Source organism: Lytechinus variegatus, chromosome 9 (genome assembly GCF_018143015.1).
Source record: "Lytechinus variegatus isolate NC3 chromosome 9, Lvar_3.0, whole genome shotgun sequence".
Lineage (NCBI taxonomy): Eukaryota > Metazoa > Echinodermata > Echinoidea > Temnopleuroida > Toxopneustidae > Lytechinus > Lytechinus variegatus.
This window is the reverse complement of record NC_054748.1, coordinates 12171770-12191852: the sequence shown is the minus strand read 5'-3', so window position 1 is coordinate 12191852 and position 20083 is coordinate 12171770. Positions and strand designations below refer to the sequence as shown.

Below are 20083 nucleotides of genomic sequence, written 5' to 3'. Positions count from 1 at the left end.
GGGACCCTAGGGCGCATCTTAGTGATGCACTTGCGAGGGGCTGATGACGACAAGTACAGTAAGGTCGTGAACCGGCTGGCATTGCGACGTCTAAAGAGGAAGTGCCTCCCTCACCAACGGGTGCACTTGCACTGCTTTACCAGTGACGTCAGTATGGTCCATGCCTGGAACGAAGCTTTTCCTCACTGCTATTTTGGTATCACGGGTAAGGTCCGTTCGTTCAACGAGGACCAACTCGCAGCACTGAGGGAAATTCCCCTGAACCGTCTGTTACTAGAGACGGACTCCCCTCACCTCAAGTTGCATCCTGGGTGTACCTATAACACCCCGTACTATCTTGGGGACGTGGGATATTACGTCGCCAGGGCACGCGGAGTGCCCCTCGCAGAAATAATCGGGGCTACTTACACAAACGCACAGCGTTTGTACTGTTGAAGTAGCTTTAGGGTAACATGAATGAGTATCCATCTCAGTAAATCCTGAGTAGGAACTCATTAATTGTAAATATTGTAAATAGAGAAGTAGTTAAAGTTGTTTTTGTTGAAAATTCAGGATTACGTTTCATTGTTTTGGTTGTGGTTTGTTTTATATTGTTTGTTTTCCTTAATTCTAAACACTGACAAATTCAAAACACAAAGATTGGCAATTTCAACATAAATGATTTCAAAATATTTGCCAATCTATAGGGCCGGGGGGTGTGAAGTATAAACAGTATTCGAATATATAGTGACGCCTGGAAATACCCGGCGAGGTAATAAAACACCACCCAATACAAACACATAGCTCCCCGTTCACCTCAATCTATGGGCATTACGCACGGCGCACGTGCGCCGCTTCCCCCCCCAAAATCAACCCCCGACGATCGACGAGTGTCAAGGTTAACCAGTGAGAGTTCTGTGTCTGGAGAAAGAAGGTCAAGTCAAGTACGTGTTCAGCCGCAACAAACAGGACCTCTAGACTTTCGCTGGACACCACGTACTACCGAGGGATATTATACACCTTGGAGCTCAGGGGCATTTATTCAGTAAGTGCCTCAATCATACTTAAATAATACATTATTATTTCTGTTAAAATAAGTGCTTGATCCTAAAATACGCAATCTAGAAATCGCATATAGGTGCTAGTTAAAGCTATCTGGCATTCGAAACGTGTGATTTTATTCGAATACACTTATCAATTAAATATAAATAAACAACACCTCTCTTGAAATTCTTACCGGCTTTCCTTTAAGATCTACAGTGTGTATGTATGAACATAGCTCAGACAAATCATAGCTAGTCGGTTTCTTGCCATTTTTTGTAAGCAATAATATCATTTGGTTAAAATCACCATCGATCCGCTGTCCAATAGAATAATTTTTGGTACTCTATACAACGTTATTTTGTTTTTATCTTTTTCTGAAAAACATGATAAAGGGGGGCGGTTGAGCGTAATTATCGATTATATGATATAACCCCGCTCGTTTGTACTCTAAAAGTCCCAATATATTATCAAATTATCATTCCATTGCTAAGATGATTTCAATGGAATTCTTCTCCCGTTTATTCGATATATCCAATTTGTAAGATAACCATAGCAAGTCCCGTTTACCACTTAGGTACAATCTACTGATCTACCAATATATGAACTGCTTTACATTTTTTTCAGTGGAGAGGTACATAATAGTTTCATTGGTGACAAATAAAATTCCTTAGATAAAATGTTTTTATAATTCTCTATGTCCAAGCGGTGCATTAAAATGTGCATTAACTGCATTTGGTGAGCATGACTGTGTAAATTTCAGAGTATATTTCACAAAACTACGAAATCTGTCATGATGGTTATCAATTGCAGATCACTCTTTTATGAAAATAAGCGAAATGAAAATTTCATTATTCAATTTTCATCTGATAGTCATGAAATTTGCAAGATGAATACTGATTTTTGTTATATTTATTCTACTCAATGGAAACTTTCATATTTGATTAATGTTTCGATTTTGGTCAACAATGAACATCGTTGAACAGACACAAGAAAAACAAAAGGAAGACATAAGGATATACAAAAGGAATTGATGAATAGAATACATTAAAGAAGATGACACATACGTTATTATGACTATTTGATTTTACGAAGCTAACAGAAAAGGCATCTCCACTATCAGTTAACTCAGACGAAGATCTCCTAGTAAAATCATAATCTAAAATCGATTCAATGCAAAACATGAAAATACATGAGGCTGGAAAATTTCAAAGGCATGAATGCTTGTAAGGAAATAAATCATTAGCGATAAAGTTCGAATACACATTACAGCTGCGAAATACGATATAAGAGCACGTTCAGCTGGTATTTCTTTACTATGAAATATGCACAATATAATTTTCTTTACAGCCCGAAGGGAACACGACTGCAACATCGTATCAAAATATTTACAAAGAGCTAGTTTAGATGAATTTCACAAGCTGTACATATTTTAAAAGCAATACTGCTACTGATATTTATTGTTGCAAATGAAATAACCACTTTAAGATATAAATAATTTCAATGACGATTTATTTCTTCCATGGCATCTAATGAAACTGCTCTTACATCCGATTGACATCACGACACTTCTCGAATCTACATGCAGAGGAACTAGCTAGATTACAGGTGGTCCAATTTTCATAAGTCTTTGGAATGACTCAGTCGGTTACTGAACTTACGACCTCCTGTCAACGAGGTGAAGGATGCTCTGAAGTAAAAAAAAAAATGAGCAAGACTACTAAAAATTTGCCATTTTGTGGCCTCTTTTTAACCTCTTTTTCTCGCTTTGTACAAATGTTTTGGGGTCTTTTTTCAGCCCTTTCTCTCCTTTTGTAAAGCTGATTTGCGGCCGTTCTGGAATCCTTCAACAGTGAAATTTTGTTCGTTTAGTTTTCTCCAAAGGCTTTAGTACATGGAACAAAACAGAAGAATTATGTTCATCTTGCTTACTGTATGTTTCCCAATGACAATTTGCCGGAATAAAGGATAGGTACACAAATTCTCTGAGTAAGATAGAAATCACTATTCTACATGTATAAACAAATTTTAAGCAAAATTAGAAACACTTGTCAATCACCAGTCGCCGCCTTCATTATCATAGGCAGCTGCTCTAGGAAGTCTCTCGGGTGGTGTACGCATCATTGTCTCAGGTCGGAAACCACTGGATTCAGAGTTTGCCAACAACCTATTCTGCTGGCCTCTCTGAGCCATGAGCCTCGCAGAGCTGTTCTTGAACGTGGAGTTTGTCTGTCCGGAAGTTGACGTGAAGGCGCTAGACGCGCCGAAGGACTTGGGCAAGCAACAGCTGAACTGCGAGCGCCATGCGCGGCGAACCTGAGGCTGGCGGACGCAGTAGAGCATGAAAATGAAGTAGCCCTGCAAAGAGTTGAGGATGGTGAAGACTCCCTGAACAACCTCAGCAGCAGGCTGGATGATGCTCAGGTAACCCACAGCCCACGTTAGCCCCATGAGGATAAGGATGCACACTGCATTCTGGAATCTTCGCAGGCGTTGGCGCTTCTCTGTCTTGTCCAGTTGCTTCCCTTTAATGGTTTTGTTTAGTCTCAGGATGACGCGGACGAAGATAACGAAGTTGAAGATCATGATCAGTCCAATTGGAATCAGAAGTCCGCCGATTAGAGGCCAGAATTGGAGAAAGCAACTAAACAAATGAAAATATCATATTTACAAAAGAAAATGTCCTAAATATTTGGCTATAGATTTTTCACCAATAGTAGTGATGTGATGATAGATGAACATGCGAGATATATATCTATTTACACTATTTTCGTTTTGTTCTGTTTTGAATAAATACGCACACATGTTTTTATAGGCTGACACGATGGTACATTGGCACGGTAAACCTACACCATTCGTTAACTTTGCAATGGTTTACACTAGCGTACAGATAGGAGGGGCTTGGACGGTCATGCCCCCCTGCAAAATCAGAGAAAAGTTTCATGACCAAGAAGGAAGATAAAGAAAGAAAAGGAAAGGGAATATGATGGAATATTTTCTGGAATGTTGTTCAAATCTAAAACTAGATTCGTGAATAAGAAAACAAAATCATAATAATTTGCTTGATCCCATCGCCCGCAGCTTTTTAAAGATTTTGCCTCATACGCCATCTCTTGCCTATTCAAATGTTTGGCTCCTAATGCCACTGATGGTTGATTAGATCCCTTAGAGATAAAGAGTATACAACATAAATAATTGAGGAACTAAAAAAAATGATTTGGAAACGAATATCCTAAAAATATTCATCTTCTCATTACAGGTTTTAGTTGTCAGGACTTAAAGCAAAGTTACGACAGAAAGAAACAGAACAAAAAAACTGAGAGTAACATTCCAAAAGAGATGAAAAATGTCTCCTTTTTAGTATGTTTCTTCACCTGTTCTATTTTTAATACAAAGTTCGAAAATCTATAATTATTACTTACAAGTCCGTCTGTGCGTAATACTGCCTCGATGCCCCTCCTGTAATTCCAACTATCAACATAGGGGTCCCTGTATCCAATCAAAACAAACAAAAGCGAAATAGTATTTGATTTTTAAAATAAGTGGTATATAACTACAGATAATTAATAATGGACTGACTGGTTACTGACTGCATGGCATAATATGAAATGGTACTATTGTATTAACAATGGACATAGCTTTCTCCTTACTCATTTTGCAGTCAATCATTGATTAGAAAAAATATCTAGAATCTTACCCCAAGCAAACAACGATGCCTTCCTTAAGAAGCGAGGGAGATACGTATTGAGAACACGTACAAAGAGGATGTACATGTTGTAGCCCTCCACGGCCATCCAGAAAAGGGATGTCAGGGTGAAATAATGAAGGAAACCGGCAAGAATACAGCAGGGTAGAGGGGGTATCTCTTCCACCCCTCGTTCCGTATCGAGCGATATCATGACGAGGAAGACGATGTAAAGACACAGCAGGGATGCGGACAGGGACAGCAGGATCTGGTTGGGCTTACGATCACGAAGTTTCCTATAGAACAAAGCACAAAGCAGTGTTAATCAAACTGTTGACTCTTGAATTATGTCTTTAAGTAATAACATAACAAAAAAAGAAATTGGAATGTGACATCAGCCAATCGAATGATTCATGACAATGTGAATATATTATAACTGTTTTCAAGAAATATTGTTAAAAAGTAAAATTCAATAACTCGTTATTTGTTATCAAATTTTGCTGAGATTTTTAGCATTTTGCTCTGTGAAATTCACTCTCTCATTTAGATATAAATATTTTCATCCCGAGGTACCCTTTGAAGACTCACTGACATAAATCAAGACCATTGTAATTAGCGTTTGTGTCAGGATCATCATTATAATATAATGATGCTCCTAACCCAAACGCTAATTACCTTGGTCAGTGAACTTTCTTTTTCTACTATAATATGATTGTAACAGTATACCTGTACATGTCAGGCAAGCCAATATGACAATTTTTGGAGATTCAGATATTGGCCTGAAATTCATCCTTGATCATTATATGAAAAATATTACATCATTGCAACAGGATAGATCAGATACGACTCCATCTTCATTTCATTAATAACAGAATTTAAAATTTGAAATAATATCCAGCATGTTATGCTTTTATATCTATATCATTAACACAATACAATAATCATTATCTCGCTCAGATTATTAGATTTTGCACATCCACTAAATCATACTACCCATCCTCGTCATTTCAGATACTAAAATACTCACTTATTTGATGCATATGTTAGAATTGTTATAACCAGACCCCATATTGACATGCTGCAGCCTACATAGCTTATGATCTCCAGGATAAAATCTGCTTGAGCTGACAATCCCTCTCCTCCATATATATCCTAGAAGATAAAGAATATATGAATTACATTTCCAATTATATGGATGTGTGTAAAAGAATCCAGGCCATCAATAATCAGCACAAACTGGGGAGCGTTTCATGAAATAATTTGTCGGACGTACACTGTACAAAATATTGGGTAAAATTAAGGCATCATTTTACCCAATGCGGGAAGCATATTGTCCAGTAAGTTTAAAAAGGTAAGCAACAATTACTCTAGAATGGGCAAAATTTTCATTACACTGGATGAATAAAAATACCTATGTCCAATGTTGGTCGGACACATACATGTAGTTGCCATCATGGAGCATATGTACCCATTATGTTGTGTATTGTCTTGTCCGACAATTAAGTACCGTTTTTTCCCGACAAGCAACAATGAGAGCTGTGCTTCTCAGCCAGTCAAATTCAAGGAAAGTTGTCACATAAAACAACTTGTTAGACGAAAAATGTTGATGAATCACTCCACAGATAAGTTGTATCTTGACACCATACTCATTCGACATGTTTGCCGAATGGATCACTTACATCTTATTACGTTGTACAAGTAGACAAAAATAAACGACTTTTGAAAAAAAGGCGTTTATATCATTTGAATATGTCAACGAGAAAAGGGTGTTTTGAATGAATAAAAAATGCGTTTAACAAGACGTAGGTTTTTACTTGGTCTCGTAGATCGTAGACCTATCCTGCACAAAAACTTACTGCCATCAAAAAGGCATCACACAGGCCTTTGTTTATTATAGCTAATTAACAATAAACCATAACAAGAGATACCTCAGCCGCCATTTAGTCTTGTAACTGCTTTTTTCAATTCGTATATATTTTTGCTCCATGATTACAATTTTGCATTAAGCATAATGATCAGTTTAGGAGTTCCCCCTTTTTTATTTACATATGCATGTCTATTTTGGGGGTTTCAGATTAGGCATACTACTACTACTACTTCTAATAATAATGATAATGATAATGATAATAATAATAATATTGATATGCATTGATATAGCACGATCTATCTAGAAATACATGTATACTCTTCCGAGGCGCAACAAGAAATGGTGAGAATATACATGATATAGAGTTGTGTAAACTAACAACGTGCCAATAGTGGTGTTGGTTGCTAGAAGAGGACGATGGGTCACAATGTAACGGAGAGTTGATAAAAAATAGTCACATAAAAAAATTAAAACTTTCGATACGGAGTCAGCTATTCTCCTAGGGTTTCATTAGTAACCCCCACCCCCCCCACTCCGTTCCAGTAGATAACATAATACACACCATCAGGATTCCGAAGTTGGTTAGGTGATCGCACTCGCAGGTTATCCTGTCTGTGCTCTCATTGCTTGTCTTTCTACACCCTCTCGTGGACCATCGCTTTTCGGTAAAGTTGTAGGACACACAGGTAGCATTCGTCCCATTCTAGAATGGAAAGCAATATAAAAAGACGCATGAAATATTACTATTTCTCTATCAATATTGATATTACCATTACTATATCAAACTTCCATCGTACATTTCTTTACTTTTTCAGCAACAAAGATCAATAAACTATTATTATTATTTGTTTGTATCATCTAAGTATGTCATCCAATTCCACAAGTCTGCGGCATGCGCGATTCATGATATTTAGCAGGAGTAAGTCATGGACAAACAAAGCCATATCCATCAACAACACGAACATCATAATCCAAAGCTAACTTTATAGTTATTTTTTTAGATGAATAGAAGTCCTTTAACTTCCCTCCCAGCTTCACCCCATATACTCCCCCTTTCTCTCTCAAACATAAACACACACACAAACACGCACGTGTATCCCCCCTCCGTCTCTCAATATATTTATTCATTTCAAATACCGTTTTTATATCTTTATGATTTATCTATTACTTTATATTGTGTTCCTTGGCCTAACAAAGTTTAATGTTTACGTTTGGTTTAAATCGGAGTCATTTAAATGTTCAGATACGATATCATTGATGACTATAACTCGGGTTTAATTTTATTTTATTGCATAAGTTGTGGTGTAACAATGGAAAGCCCAATGTGACAGGTATCCCTAACAGGACAAGCTCAATTTGTCAGCTGATTTAAGACTCAAGTCATTCATTACTGACCGGAATAACTACTAAAATAGTTCTCTTTATCATTAAAACATGAGGGAAGGGCAGTAATAATGTAAATGCAATATTAAAACATTTGGCTTCCCATAATTTTAGAACAGAGCAAGGCGACGTTCTTAGGTTGACCGGACTTAAGAATACGGGCCAAAGAGCAAACTCACTGGATTGATCGGAGTGAATGATAGGACAACTGGCTGCTCTAGGTCTTCAATTTCTTCATTATCCACCGCCGCACCTATGATCCTCGAGTTCAACTCTCGTCCAAACTCCGTTTGGTTCTCGTTCAACTCTGTCAGCTCTCTGTCCCTGAAGAGAGCTGTGTCCAGGTGAATGGTGATGACCAAACGGCCTGTAGACCCTGTTAACTTGTCCGCCAAGATCGCTGGCAATAGCAGGGTGGCTTGGGCTTGAAGCACTTCTGGCTGCGTTGATTGATCGCCTTCCTCTACCTGAAAGTCATCACCGGAAATGCTATCTCCGTCAGGTGTAGCCGACATGTAAACGGTTAAGCCTTGACTGATTTCGTCCGCAGTCACATCGAGTACCTTAGAAAATCAAAGAAAAAAAGTAATGAGGATAAAAATGATGATAACAACAATATAATAAAATTCTGATAATAATCATAATAACAAAAATAGTAAAAATAATAATAACAATGACAATAACAAGAAAAGTGGTGATAATAATAACAAGTGGAATGCCTCTGGCCGTCTCACCTGCATCACGCGGTTCAATATAGCAGCAGTGCTGACTTTGAATACTACTCTAACTCGCACAAGATGTTCAGTGATACATGGTTACTCTTATGTCCACTTTTTATGAACTAGACCAATAAACTTACAGAGATATGATGGTTATTCAACAAAAAAAAACCAACATGGCCAAAGTTCACTGACCTTACATGACCTTTGACCTTGATCATGTGACCTGAAACTCGCACAGGATGTTCAGTGATACTTGATTACTGTTATGTACAAGTTTCATGAATCAGATCCATAAACTTTCAAAGTTATGATGGTAATTCAACAGATACATCCAATTCGGAGAAAGTTCATTGACCTTTGACCTTGGTCATGAGACCTGAAACGTGCACAGGATGTTCAGTGATATTTGATTACTCTAATGTCCAAGTTTAATGAACTAGACCAATAAACTTTCAAAGTTATGATGGTAATTCAACAGACACCCCCGATTCGGCCAAAGTTCATTGACCCTAAATGACCTTTGACCTTAATCATTAGACCTGAAACTTGCACAAAATATTCAGTGATGCTTGATTACTATTATGTCCAAGTTTCATGAATCAGATCCATAAACTTTCAAAGTTATGATGGGAATTCAACAGATATCCCCAATTCGGCCAAAGTTCATTGACCCTAAATGACCTTTGACCTTGGTCATGTGACGTGAAACTCTAATAGGATGTTTAGTAATACTTGATTAACCTTATGGCCAAGTTTTATTAACTAGGTCCATATACTTTCTAAGTTATGACGTCATTTCAAAAACTTAACCTCAGGTTAAGATTTGATGTTGATTCCTCCAACATGGTCTAAGTTCATTGACCCTATATGACCTTTGACCTTAGTCATGTGACATGAAACTCTAGTAGGATGTTTAGTAATACTTGATTAACCTTATGGCCAAGTTTTATTAACTAGGTCCATATACTTTCTAAGTTATGACGTCATTTCAAAAACTTAACCTCAGGTTAAGATTTGATGTTGACGCTGCCGCCGTCGGAAAAGCGGCGCCTATAGTCTCACTCTGCTTCGCAGGTGAGACAAAAATATAACAATGATAACTACAAAAATAGCGATAGTCATTAAAAAAACATATTTCCGTCAAGAGGGGGGGGTCTCTTTCCTCAAACATTGCTCAAAATCTCCCTGAACGTATTGGTTCTCCCTGGCGTCATCTGAATGTTGTTTTACGGAATAAACCCTTCGTTCCTTCTAAAGCTATCCCCTCTGAAAGCTCTTAGGTAGATGATAATGATAATAGGAATGACAATAGTTAACTGTAATTTCAGCAATACATTATTGAGCAAGCAGCACTGTAAGAATAACAAAGACGAAATGATTATCAAGTTTTCTCACCTCAGCGGCAATATTTGCCTCAATAATCCGGAGAGAGTCGTTCTGCACTTCTACTACAGCGAGTTGTGTTTCTAAGGATACTACGACACGGCTTGAAGCACCGGTCTCATCTTCAGCCATATCACGTGTTTCCTCCGCTACATCTGCGTAGTTGTTGGCAATGGCCACAAATGATTCAGTCACCTGTATTTAATAATCGGATAAATTAATGAGAAACGTGAGAAGCCTCTGAATTAAGAGGTTAGCAAGTGGTTCTAGGATTAATCTTACTGGTTGATTGCACAAATCCAATTAAAGTGATTGGTTAACACTGGTTTGACTTTTAAAAAATCTGAGCTAGAAGGTCACACTTGTCACCTGTGTCTGTGATATGTAACAAAAATGAAGACCAGAAAACAATTATTTAGTGCTTAAAAATTTGAAATAAAAAGTGACCGGAAACACCATCTTAATTTCATTCCATACACTTATGTGTACTATTTTGGCATCTATAAGACGCCTATTTACAAAATCGGGGTTTGCCTTGTAGTTTTAGCTTTTCGTTCTCAATAATGGTTGTTTTCAGGGTTTATTAGTTCTAATACATGCACTTGTACATATGTTTCATCTTGGTTTGAGAATTTTTTAAATCGGCTGCTCACAAAGTTAAACAATACCTTTAATGGTAATGTGTCAGTCTGGGTACATGTACTCACATATGTACTCACATTTACAGCTCCTTTTTTGTTGTGTATATAGTACCTAATACTTGTATCCAGGGTGACTTTTATTTTCCGTTTTTTTTGATTTATTGTTCTACTATGTATGATTCTATTGAACTATATAGTCATGATAGTAATTGTATTTTACAATCTACAACTGTGTTGTTTTTGGAAAGTCACGCAGATTGGAAAGATCTTCGGGTTATTGGTTTTTAGCCCCCCTTCCCTCTTCCAGGCATCCATTTAAATGTACTCAATATTGAAATGTTTGTATGTTCTTTATGATTTATGTTTGATGATGCCGAATAGAATAAAAATAATACTAATAGCAGTAATAAAAATTATAATAATATTATTATCGTTTGTATCAATATCATCACTGTTATTTATTTTTATTATGATTATTATCATTATTATTATTGTTATCATAAAGATACTAGCTATTATAATAATAACAGTGACTTTGATGTTTTTTATGTAATGGGTACAAGGTCATGAACATTTGTTGGTGAATGCAAAATTTTGTCTCAAAGTAAACTCAATATTAATAGCATATCGAGACCATGCAAGGAGAGATAACTCAGTTTCTCCGATGATGAAAAATATATCTACTTAAACGTCAATTAATCAATAGTATCCAGAGTCATTAGTGAGCTTATTCGGCTACCTACCTCTACATCACTAGTATCTAATTCTACGATATCTTCTAGGAAGTCAGCCACGATCTCCAAGCCTTCTGTTGAGATGGTCTCTGTCATGGTCGTAATTTCTGCCACTTCCTCGACCACCATTTCTGCGTTGTCTTCGGTTACTTCTTCCTGTCAAATCAAAGGTAAATTGTACATGTAAATTAAAATTACTTTTGGACTCTGATAAATATTGGGCGCAACACTAAGTAGTCACAAAAGGCAAAACTTTTCAGTTAAGTTAAGGTTATCATTGCCGATTGTATATTCAAATTAATTCATAATATTGCAATTTGCTCTGAATTCGATGGATTTATGTACGATGTCAGAACTAACGAATTATCGCAAATTGTGTACTTTTTTATTAAATGAGTAGACTTGCCTCTTATTAGCGGAATCTGGCTAGGGGGATCATATTATAAAACCCAATGGAAGTCTATATTGGATATATCACTAACTCGACATTGTAATGATTAACAATTGCATTATCGATAACACAGCTGTTGCTACTACACAAGGCAAGACTGTTTTACCATGGGTAATAAACTAGAAAAACAGTTGTGTTTGCAGTTACTTTACTCATTCCCAACACCATACAATATATTTCATACTCTACTGAAAGAATATCTTTATCAAATCATTAATCTTAAATCCTGGTTTCATTGTCATGAAGAGATGGCACAACAAACCTGTAGTAGAATCTTGAGTAGTTCATCGGCAGTAAGATTCCTTCCACAGTTCATCTGGGGTACCCAAACACAGGGACGAACTGTATCACCAACACACATGGCTTCTATAAGATAGTCCCCTGTATAGAGAGACACACAGTACGGAGAATACCAAATGGTAATGTACAATTTTGTATTATATTTGCAAAGAAAAGCAAGATGAAATTCAATTTAAACAAAAACTTATTACGAATTATTTCATATGAAATCATAAAAAAATGTTTGAAAAAAATGTACATTTCTAAAATAAATACTTATACCTCTGAAAATAAGCCAGATCGCCGAAGAATATAATTCCAACGTCTGAATGTGACATGTAACCCATTCAAATATGTTAAAGGGATTTTCTTTCAAATATCAATACGACGGAATGCAATTTATGTATAATCGCCTTTATTAATAATCCACAAACAGCTGAAATATGTCCAGATATTTTGTTAAGACATCATTTCACAAAACAACAATGTCTTTGTAGTAATTTGTAAAGTAACACTCATAAAAGTAAGAAAACATACTATTAATGGTGTAATCAGGACAACTGGTATCAGTGGAGTTAGCCCTGCTGCCGATGTCTCCGCTGTCAAACATGGCTTCGTAACCATAGCTTGTGATGTAAGATCCCGCTGGGCAGGTCACTGTAAAGAAATTATTTTTAAATGAAAATAATGATAATAGCTGGATTTTTTAAAGCGCCTTTTGCCAGAGGATGCAATTCATTGATTTTATTACCCCGGCTTCAGCTCGAGCTACCATCACTGGCGCTCAGTGCATGCAAGGAAATATTCTAATTTTTCTCCTCAATGTCAAGTGAAACAAAATAATTCTTCCCTGAACATATGGAATTAGCATTGTTTAATACTATATGGTTCAGTCAAGTTGGTCCATATTGTCAAATTTGTAAAAAATGAAATATCGTATAATTCAGATAATGAAAAAAACAAAAAAAAAAATGGTGAGGAACATCATCGACTGTCTCATTTGCATGTCACTGAGTTGTACATATCACTGTTTTTTTTTAATAAGCGAAGCTTTAAATTGTCATAACTTTCTTATTTTAAATATGATTCTGATGAAATTTTCAGTATTATGCTTGTTGGATTTTTTTTTATTCAAATCAACTTTTTGTTGGCGTGGACTTGTCCTTTAAATTAACCCATGTCCACACAGTGCCAATAATCCTTAATTACAGCACTGAATAGGGTCACATCTTCAAACAATATGCCCATGCATATCGTCGGGCATTCATATTTTACATCTTAGGGCAAGGCCTTTTTTTAAATGACATGTTTTATAGCATAGAACAAATACAAAAAATCAGAAGAAAAACATTATCCAAGACAGGTGACAGGGACACTGAGGCCAATAATTAGGGCATCTAGGACCATGAACGTGGATGGCATTGGATTGATTTAAGCCCTTATTCTTCTTCTTGGGTGTCTTCACAAGTCCTGCCAAGTGAAGGGAACAAGATCTAACTTTGGGTTTAAAAGACGCATATAAATGGAAACTGTCATATTTCACATGAATATATTGATAATCTTTACCTGCACTGAATGTCTGAATGGATGATGGATCTAGAAAGGTAGGATTTTCTTCAGCAAGATTTGTCATCGTCGAACGGATGATGGATAGCTGTTCACTGTCTGGTACCGAACCATTGTATACGTAGACACCAAACTCCGACACGACGCTTCCAGAAGAAAAGGTATTTACACTCACTGCAATGCTGGAATCGAAGTTATTCTGCAGAGGAGTGGTGATCTGTAACCACCAAGTAAAAGGTCAATTGTTAGAGTGCTTGTCAAACTATATATTTGAAGGGGAAAGCAAAAGAATGGCAGGAGTTGACCCTTTACCCTTCAAGTTATAGTTGCTTGAACAGGCGATTCTGTGAATAGATATTGACAAGAGATGATAACCCCAGGAGAAATAAGGATATAGATCAGCGCTATATGACAGAATGAGGTATTTCAGAATAACAAAACAGTAAATGCTGTCAGGTGGTGCAGAAACGCATCATATGAGTTAGTAAAATATTACATAATCATACTCACGAAATTGATCAATTCATTGGAAAGCTGACTAAAGTATGAAGATGTTCTATCCAATAGACTATTGTTGAAAGTCCTTGTTAAAAATGTAGCCATTACTACATAGTTATCAACACCTAGAAGAAAAGATAACACATAAACTATCAATTGCTTCCAACATGTATAACTGAAATATATTTACTTTTTGTTTATCCCTTTTCAGGTGTGAATGAAAAGTTTAATAATGCCATACAATTTACAAAGAACTCTTGCGTAGTTGCATAGTAGGGAAGACTAAAACTATTTCTAAGTAATTGGATAGTAAACCTTGGATAACAAGTCACAAGCCGGTAAGTATTGGAATGTTGCATCCTGTTGGTAAGCAATGTACAGAACTTTCAGTGACGCAGAAATGGTAAAAGAACCGCGGCCCTTAAACAAACCTCACCACACTGCTACAGATTTCAACATTTTGGCAACTTCAAAGCAGTTCCAACGGTTATCTTGTAAGACTTCGGAGCGCATGGATAAGTGGATGCTTACTTGGAACACGTCTGCGTGTTTCTTCACGGGCTTAAATGTAGTTATATCCTGTTGCAGATATAAGAGAATCTACTTTTTCAGCAGCTTCTCCATTTTGGGCACGAACTATGGATTCTTCATGACTTGTACATCTGAGTGTATGTGCGAAAATACCCTCACACTATGGCTTCTCAGTAATAGAAAATTGGGTTTAAATACTCAAGATACAATTAAGACAGCACCAACTTTCACTTAACTGACGGGTGCCCCAGAAACAAGGCTCAATCACCTTAATACATTTGCCTTAGTTTAAGACGTGAAGGCCAAAGTAGGTGAGAAGTTCAATAGACATAATTATGAAGCACGATTAAATTATGCAAGGCGGAACCTTGTAGCACACTTTTTAAAGTGCAATCTTTCATCCAGAAACTCTTATTTGAGACTGGGCCCGCATATGCAGGCAAGGGTCTCTTGAAAACGTCGGTTACAGCGAAATCATTCAGTCTCCCACACGTAAGAACAATGACTCACCGTTAACCGTGAGCAAGGCTTGATTCGTTGTAGCAGTGGTGCCATCTTCACCAAGAGCAGAGCAGTAATAATATCCCTGATCTTCGGCAAGAGCTGGGTTAATCACTAATGGAGATTGGTTATCACTGTTGGGGATAGGGGCACTATCCTTGAACCACCTGAAGCTCTGAGCGTTCTGGAAAGAACACGAGAAGGTGACCCGATCCTCAAAATCAACCATCTGAGACACGGGGTTGGTGACAACCGCAAGGGGCTCTAAAAATGAGATATTATATTGCAAACAAAAATCATATCCAATCCTAGTTCAGTATTCAATACATGATGGTTTATACTGCAGGCTCAACTAGTGTTTATACTATAACATAAATGGCGTGAATAATAATCGACAACATCTTCTTCATCATCCCAATCAAAGCTAGTGACCGGTGTAAGAAACAAAGTATGAAGTACTACGTAAATTATTATCATTATCATTACCAGGCAGTGGAAATTAAATATATGCACCAGATCTTCCAGTCACAAACGTTTTATAGGAAAAGATATGGGTGAAGTGTACGGCTTTGTAAACGATATGGATAGACTTAGCACAAATGAATTCGGTTCATTTATCATTAAAAGTAAAACTGTGATCTTATCTTAGGGTTTAGAACAACACATTATTCCTCTTCCAACTACACAATTGCATATTCATCCAGTACTGCTCCACCCCCCCCCTTCCAAAAGAAGATAATCAGGCAGAATTCTTCTCCTCACCTTGTTCTACAATCACAGTGTTACAATTAACGTCAGTAAACGATTGTGGACAGGTGCATACATACGATGATCCGTCATCAGTATTGGTACATGTTCCTCCATTTTGGCAAGGTGACAGGGTACAAGGTTCTAAAGCTGTAGTTGAAATTGCAGGTAAAGTGAATTTCAGTTAGATCAATACTGCAAAGGGCCTTTGAAATATTTTTGTACATGTAGTGTTGATACCAGTCACTCCATTTGGGCAAGGATGCACTGCGTTAAAATATCTATTTTGAGTTTCAAAAATTTCACTGAAGGAAACACATTAGTTTTGGTCATCATTTTAATTTCACGAAGAGTGTTGTAGTATATTAGTGTCTCCATCAGAACAAGGATACTTAGTTGGGTTATTTTTTTTTCATGCGCATGGGGTATAATTTACCATATTGGCGGTATTCACAGGCCCAAAATGTATTTCTATGTCTTAAGTTCTCATAATTTCTTTCCCTGCACAAAAAGTGAACGTATAGAAAGGGTGACTCCTTTTACATTTAAACCAATTTTATTTCAAAGATTCCGAAGAATATGTATTAACACTGATAGAGGTGTCTTTATTTGGCCATTACCATGGTTTGCTTATGAGAGTGAAATTTACATGTTATATGAATAGAGTTAAGAAAGTTGTTCATAATCAAACATAGAATTCCTTCATTAATTCGTTTGGGGAAAGAATTTTACACACAGGTATATGAAACAAAAGCTAATGTATGGTCAATCTTAAAAGGTCATGAAATACCTTCAATCGTTTCCTGTTGTCAGAACCATGGTTACATGATAAGAATCTGAGAAACACTTGAATACCATCAAGTTAAAAAAAACAACAAGGTCAAGATCACAATGGCTATTGATTTAAGGCTTACATACTACATATCCCATGTCAAATAGTTTCACCGTTTTAACTATGACATTAAGTCGACCGAGACTCCTCAATAATTACAACCTTTGTTTCCATGGAAACAATAAATTTTTCGGATTATTCATTGCTTTCAATTTCGAAAAACATTCATTGAATATGAATGATATACCGTACCTTCACAGAATGTGCCATTGCCGGAGAACCCCTCCATACACGTACACAGGAAGCTGCCACTTAAATCGTCACATCGAGCGTTGCTGTCACACACGGGAGGTGACACGCTACATTCGAAGATGTTCCCGCATGTATATGTGGTTGTGTCACTCGTTATGGTGATATCCGTGGTGTATCCAGCATTGCACGAACAAGAGAAGGTGTTGATGCCGCCATTGCACGTCGATACCGTAGGGCAGGGGGAGAATCGTTGGCATATATCAATGACTAGAATGAGATACAATTAGAACAGAGATATATGATACAAAACAACTGACAATCTAAGACAAGGGTCAAAAACTAATATCTTCTAGACTTATGGGGATATCAATTTTTTGTATAGTTTTGATAGATAAGACTTAGCATTTGTCAAAACACCATGAAGGCAACTATAAATCAGAATTAAAATATATAAACAATCCAACACAACAAAATCAGTATGACAAGGATGCCGTTTCATTAAAATGCAATTCAATTCTAGATCCTCGATGACCATTGTAATTTGGCAGATTCATGTTCTTTTTTTAATTAAACCAATGTCTATATACCTTGGCAAGTGGGCAGATCAGCGGAAAGGTCACCGTTAGCCTGGCAACCGATGGAGGTGTTCCCGATGAGGTCATAGCCCGGCTGACATTCATACATGCACAGTGTGTTATAGTCGATCATCATTTCTTCACCACACTGTGTGCTTGCTGTAGTCAGATTTGCTGGGAACATTGGGATGCTGCACGTCACAACTGCCGAGGTTGATAATAAATAAAAACAGAACTTGTATTTTTTTACACAAACCCCATTTTCAATGAGAAGGGCAAGGTAGGGAGACTAATTTATGAAGAACTTATTAGGATAGATACATATGTGGTAGGAATGATTACCTTTCCAAACGCTTAATGCTCTATAATTCAATATAGCCATATACATGTATACTTTCTTATTTAACACAATTTTAAATATTCTCTAGACTTCCCTCTGCGCAACATCGTATTGAAACTACCTGTGTTTGATTTTGAATGGAAAATACAAATTAAGTCCAGTGCACTATCCACTTCCCATTGTTCTTTCATATCTATTGTCATTTTTCATGCGCATACGACCACAATACAGATAAATCATAAAAGGTACACATCCCACAAGATGGAGTGTCAAATTTCATGCCCATGTTAAAGGTATGTACAGGTTTATCCTTAAGATAATATAATTTTGTATGGACACAGTAAAATGTGGGTCACTGCTATCGCTATCGATTCCAGTGGCATCATGAACAGAAACTTAAAAAGTTAGATGGGATACACAATTACGCGTGAAACAAAATCTCACGCGTCTTAAATGTCTAAAGCAAGGAATCTTTTTGACTTTTTCAAAATAAAAATCTAATTAAGTGATACTTTTGTCATTTTTTTTAGAAAAAAAGTCATGGCTAACCCTTTTCACTAACTTTCTCTTTTTTCATCTTACTCTATTCAAGTCCCCCTCTCCCATTTTTATATTAGTGGTTGATTTAGTTTACCATTGATTCACAATTTACAAGTTTGCCGACAATATAAGGAAATGTGATGGGAAAAGCTTTCGAATGCGTGCTATAGAGATGATCATGTTGCTATAAGTGGTTTTTATGCAGGGTCAAATATTTCATGCTATTAATTTCACAATCTCTGGCTTCCAAGGGTTTCAATCGAGTGCTCCAAAATACAATGCAAGTCTTACCATTACAGTAAGGCACTGCCGCTGAGAGAAGACCATCAGTTTGGCAAGTGATATTCTCCACACCGATTAGAGAATATCCTATGGAACATTCAAAACTGCAAGTTGTATTAAAGACTATGGTGTTTCCGGCATCACAGTTGACAGATGATGACAATTCTTCTGAGAATACCTCCGGAAGGGAACAGGATACGACTTAAATACAAACACCAAAAGAAAAAAGTCCTATAGATCACGCATCACACTTTATGACCCCCTACCAACACATTGTAAAACTAAATAATGCCTAGAAAAAAACAAAAATATAATATTTTCTACAAAAACATAATGCATTGTGAGCATTTTAATCGCTAACAACTTTAGAAAGTGCAAAATTAAAAGCGACCAGGAATCTCCCATAATTTGGCATTTTTGAAGCTGGAAATGAAAGTAAAAGTGCTTACTGTAAGATCCGATGCAAGGATTTGCCAATATAAAATATAATTTCTTGATATTCTCATCCTCCAATGATTCACGACTGAAAATACTACTTGTTCCATGAAAAATACGTACGATTTTTTTTTAAATGGACACAAATTTAGATTTTTTTTCTTCTACAAAACAATTTAACCACGATAAAGAATATAATATATAAAACATGAAGTTCGCACAGCACATTATAATCTGTATTTGGGTGTTTCTTACTGTTACAGGTTGGAATATCATCGGAAAAGTTTCCGCTGGCCAAGCAACTCAACGGTGACATCCCTTGTAGAGTATATCCATTTTCGCATGAAAATTCACATGATGAATTGTATGCAACTTGTTGTCCCATGGGACATGATGTTGAAAGAGGTGGTAGTAACTGTGGTACGCCACACGTCTCAACTGTGAAATGCAATTCGATAACAATATGCAGTACAAGTAATATACCTGAAAATTAATACATGTTTAAAAACCGAATGAGCACTATTCAATAAAGGCAATCATATGCAATGTAATGTAATTCCTAACACTGTATGTACATCATCAAAAAGTCAGTATTTCATAATGCTAAATTAAAGGTAATGCTAAGGTCCAAACTCACTTTCACACGTTGGTAAGCTTTGAGAAAGAGACGAGTTAGCGAGACATGATACTGATGAAGATCCAACCAGATTATATCCCGTATCACATGAAAATGAACAGGTTTGTGTGTAATTAATGGATTGTCCCCCATTGCATTGTGACGTCATAGTTGACAGGCGTAACGGTAGTGCAGGTATCGAA

The 20083-nt window shown here is 36.7% G+C and overlaps 1 protein-coding gene across 1 annotated transcript; it reads right to left on the bottom strand.

Annotated features, from left to right (window-relative positions):
• Positions 1-1076: 1076 nt before the first annotated feature.
• Positions 1077-20045, bottom strand: LOC121420988. Its single transcript, XM_041615553.1, has 19 exons — positions 19902-20045; positions 19520-19702; positions 18839-19030; positions 17680-17871; positions 17093-17359; positions 16024-16158; positions 15271-15525; positions 14242-14354; positions 13732-13948; positions 12703-12822; positions 12149-12267; positions 11445-11591; positions 10073-10255; positions 8135-8518; positions 7135-7275; positions 5733-5857; positions 4718-5001; positions 4443-4509; positions 1077-3664 (listed from the first exon to the last, which is right to left on the bottom strand). The coding sequence occupies exons 2-19, from the start codon at positions 19647-19649 to the stop codon at positions 3076-3078; spliced, it is 3660 nt and encodes a 1219-aa protein (XP_041471487.1). The 5' UTR covers positions 19650-19702; positions 19902-20045; the 3' UTR covers positions 1077-3075.
• Between the last annotated feature and the right edge of the window lie 38 nt (positions 20046-20083).

Bases quoted from the DNA above. Each gene is read 5' to 3' on its own strand.
- LOC121420988 (XM_041615553.1), bottom strand. From the start codon at position 19,649: ATGGGACAACAAGTTGCATACAATTCATCATGTGAATTTTCATGCGAA. The intron at 8,519-10,072 runs GTGAGAAAACTT...TGATTTTCTAAG, and splicing joins AGGCAAATATTGCCGCTGAG to GTACTCGATGTGACTGCGGA. The intron at 5,858-7,134 runs GTGTGTATTATG...TTTATCTTCTAG, and splicing joins CCAACTTCGGAATCCTGATG to GATATATATGGAGGAGAGGG.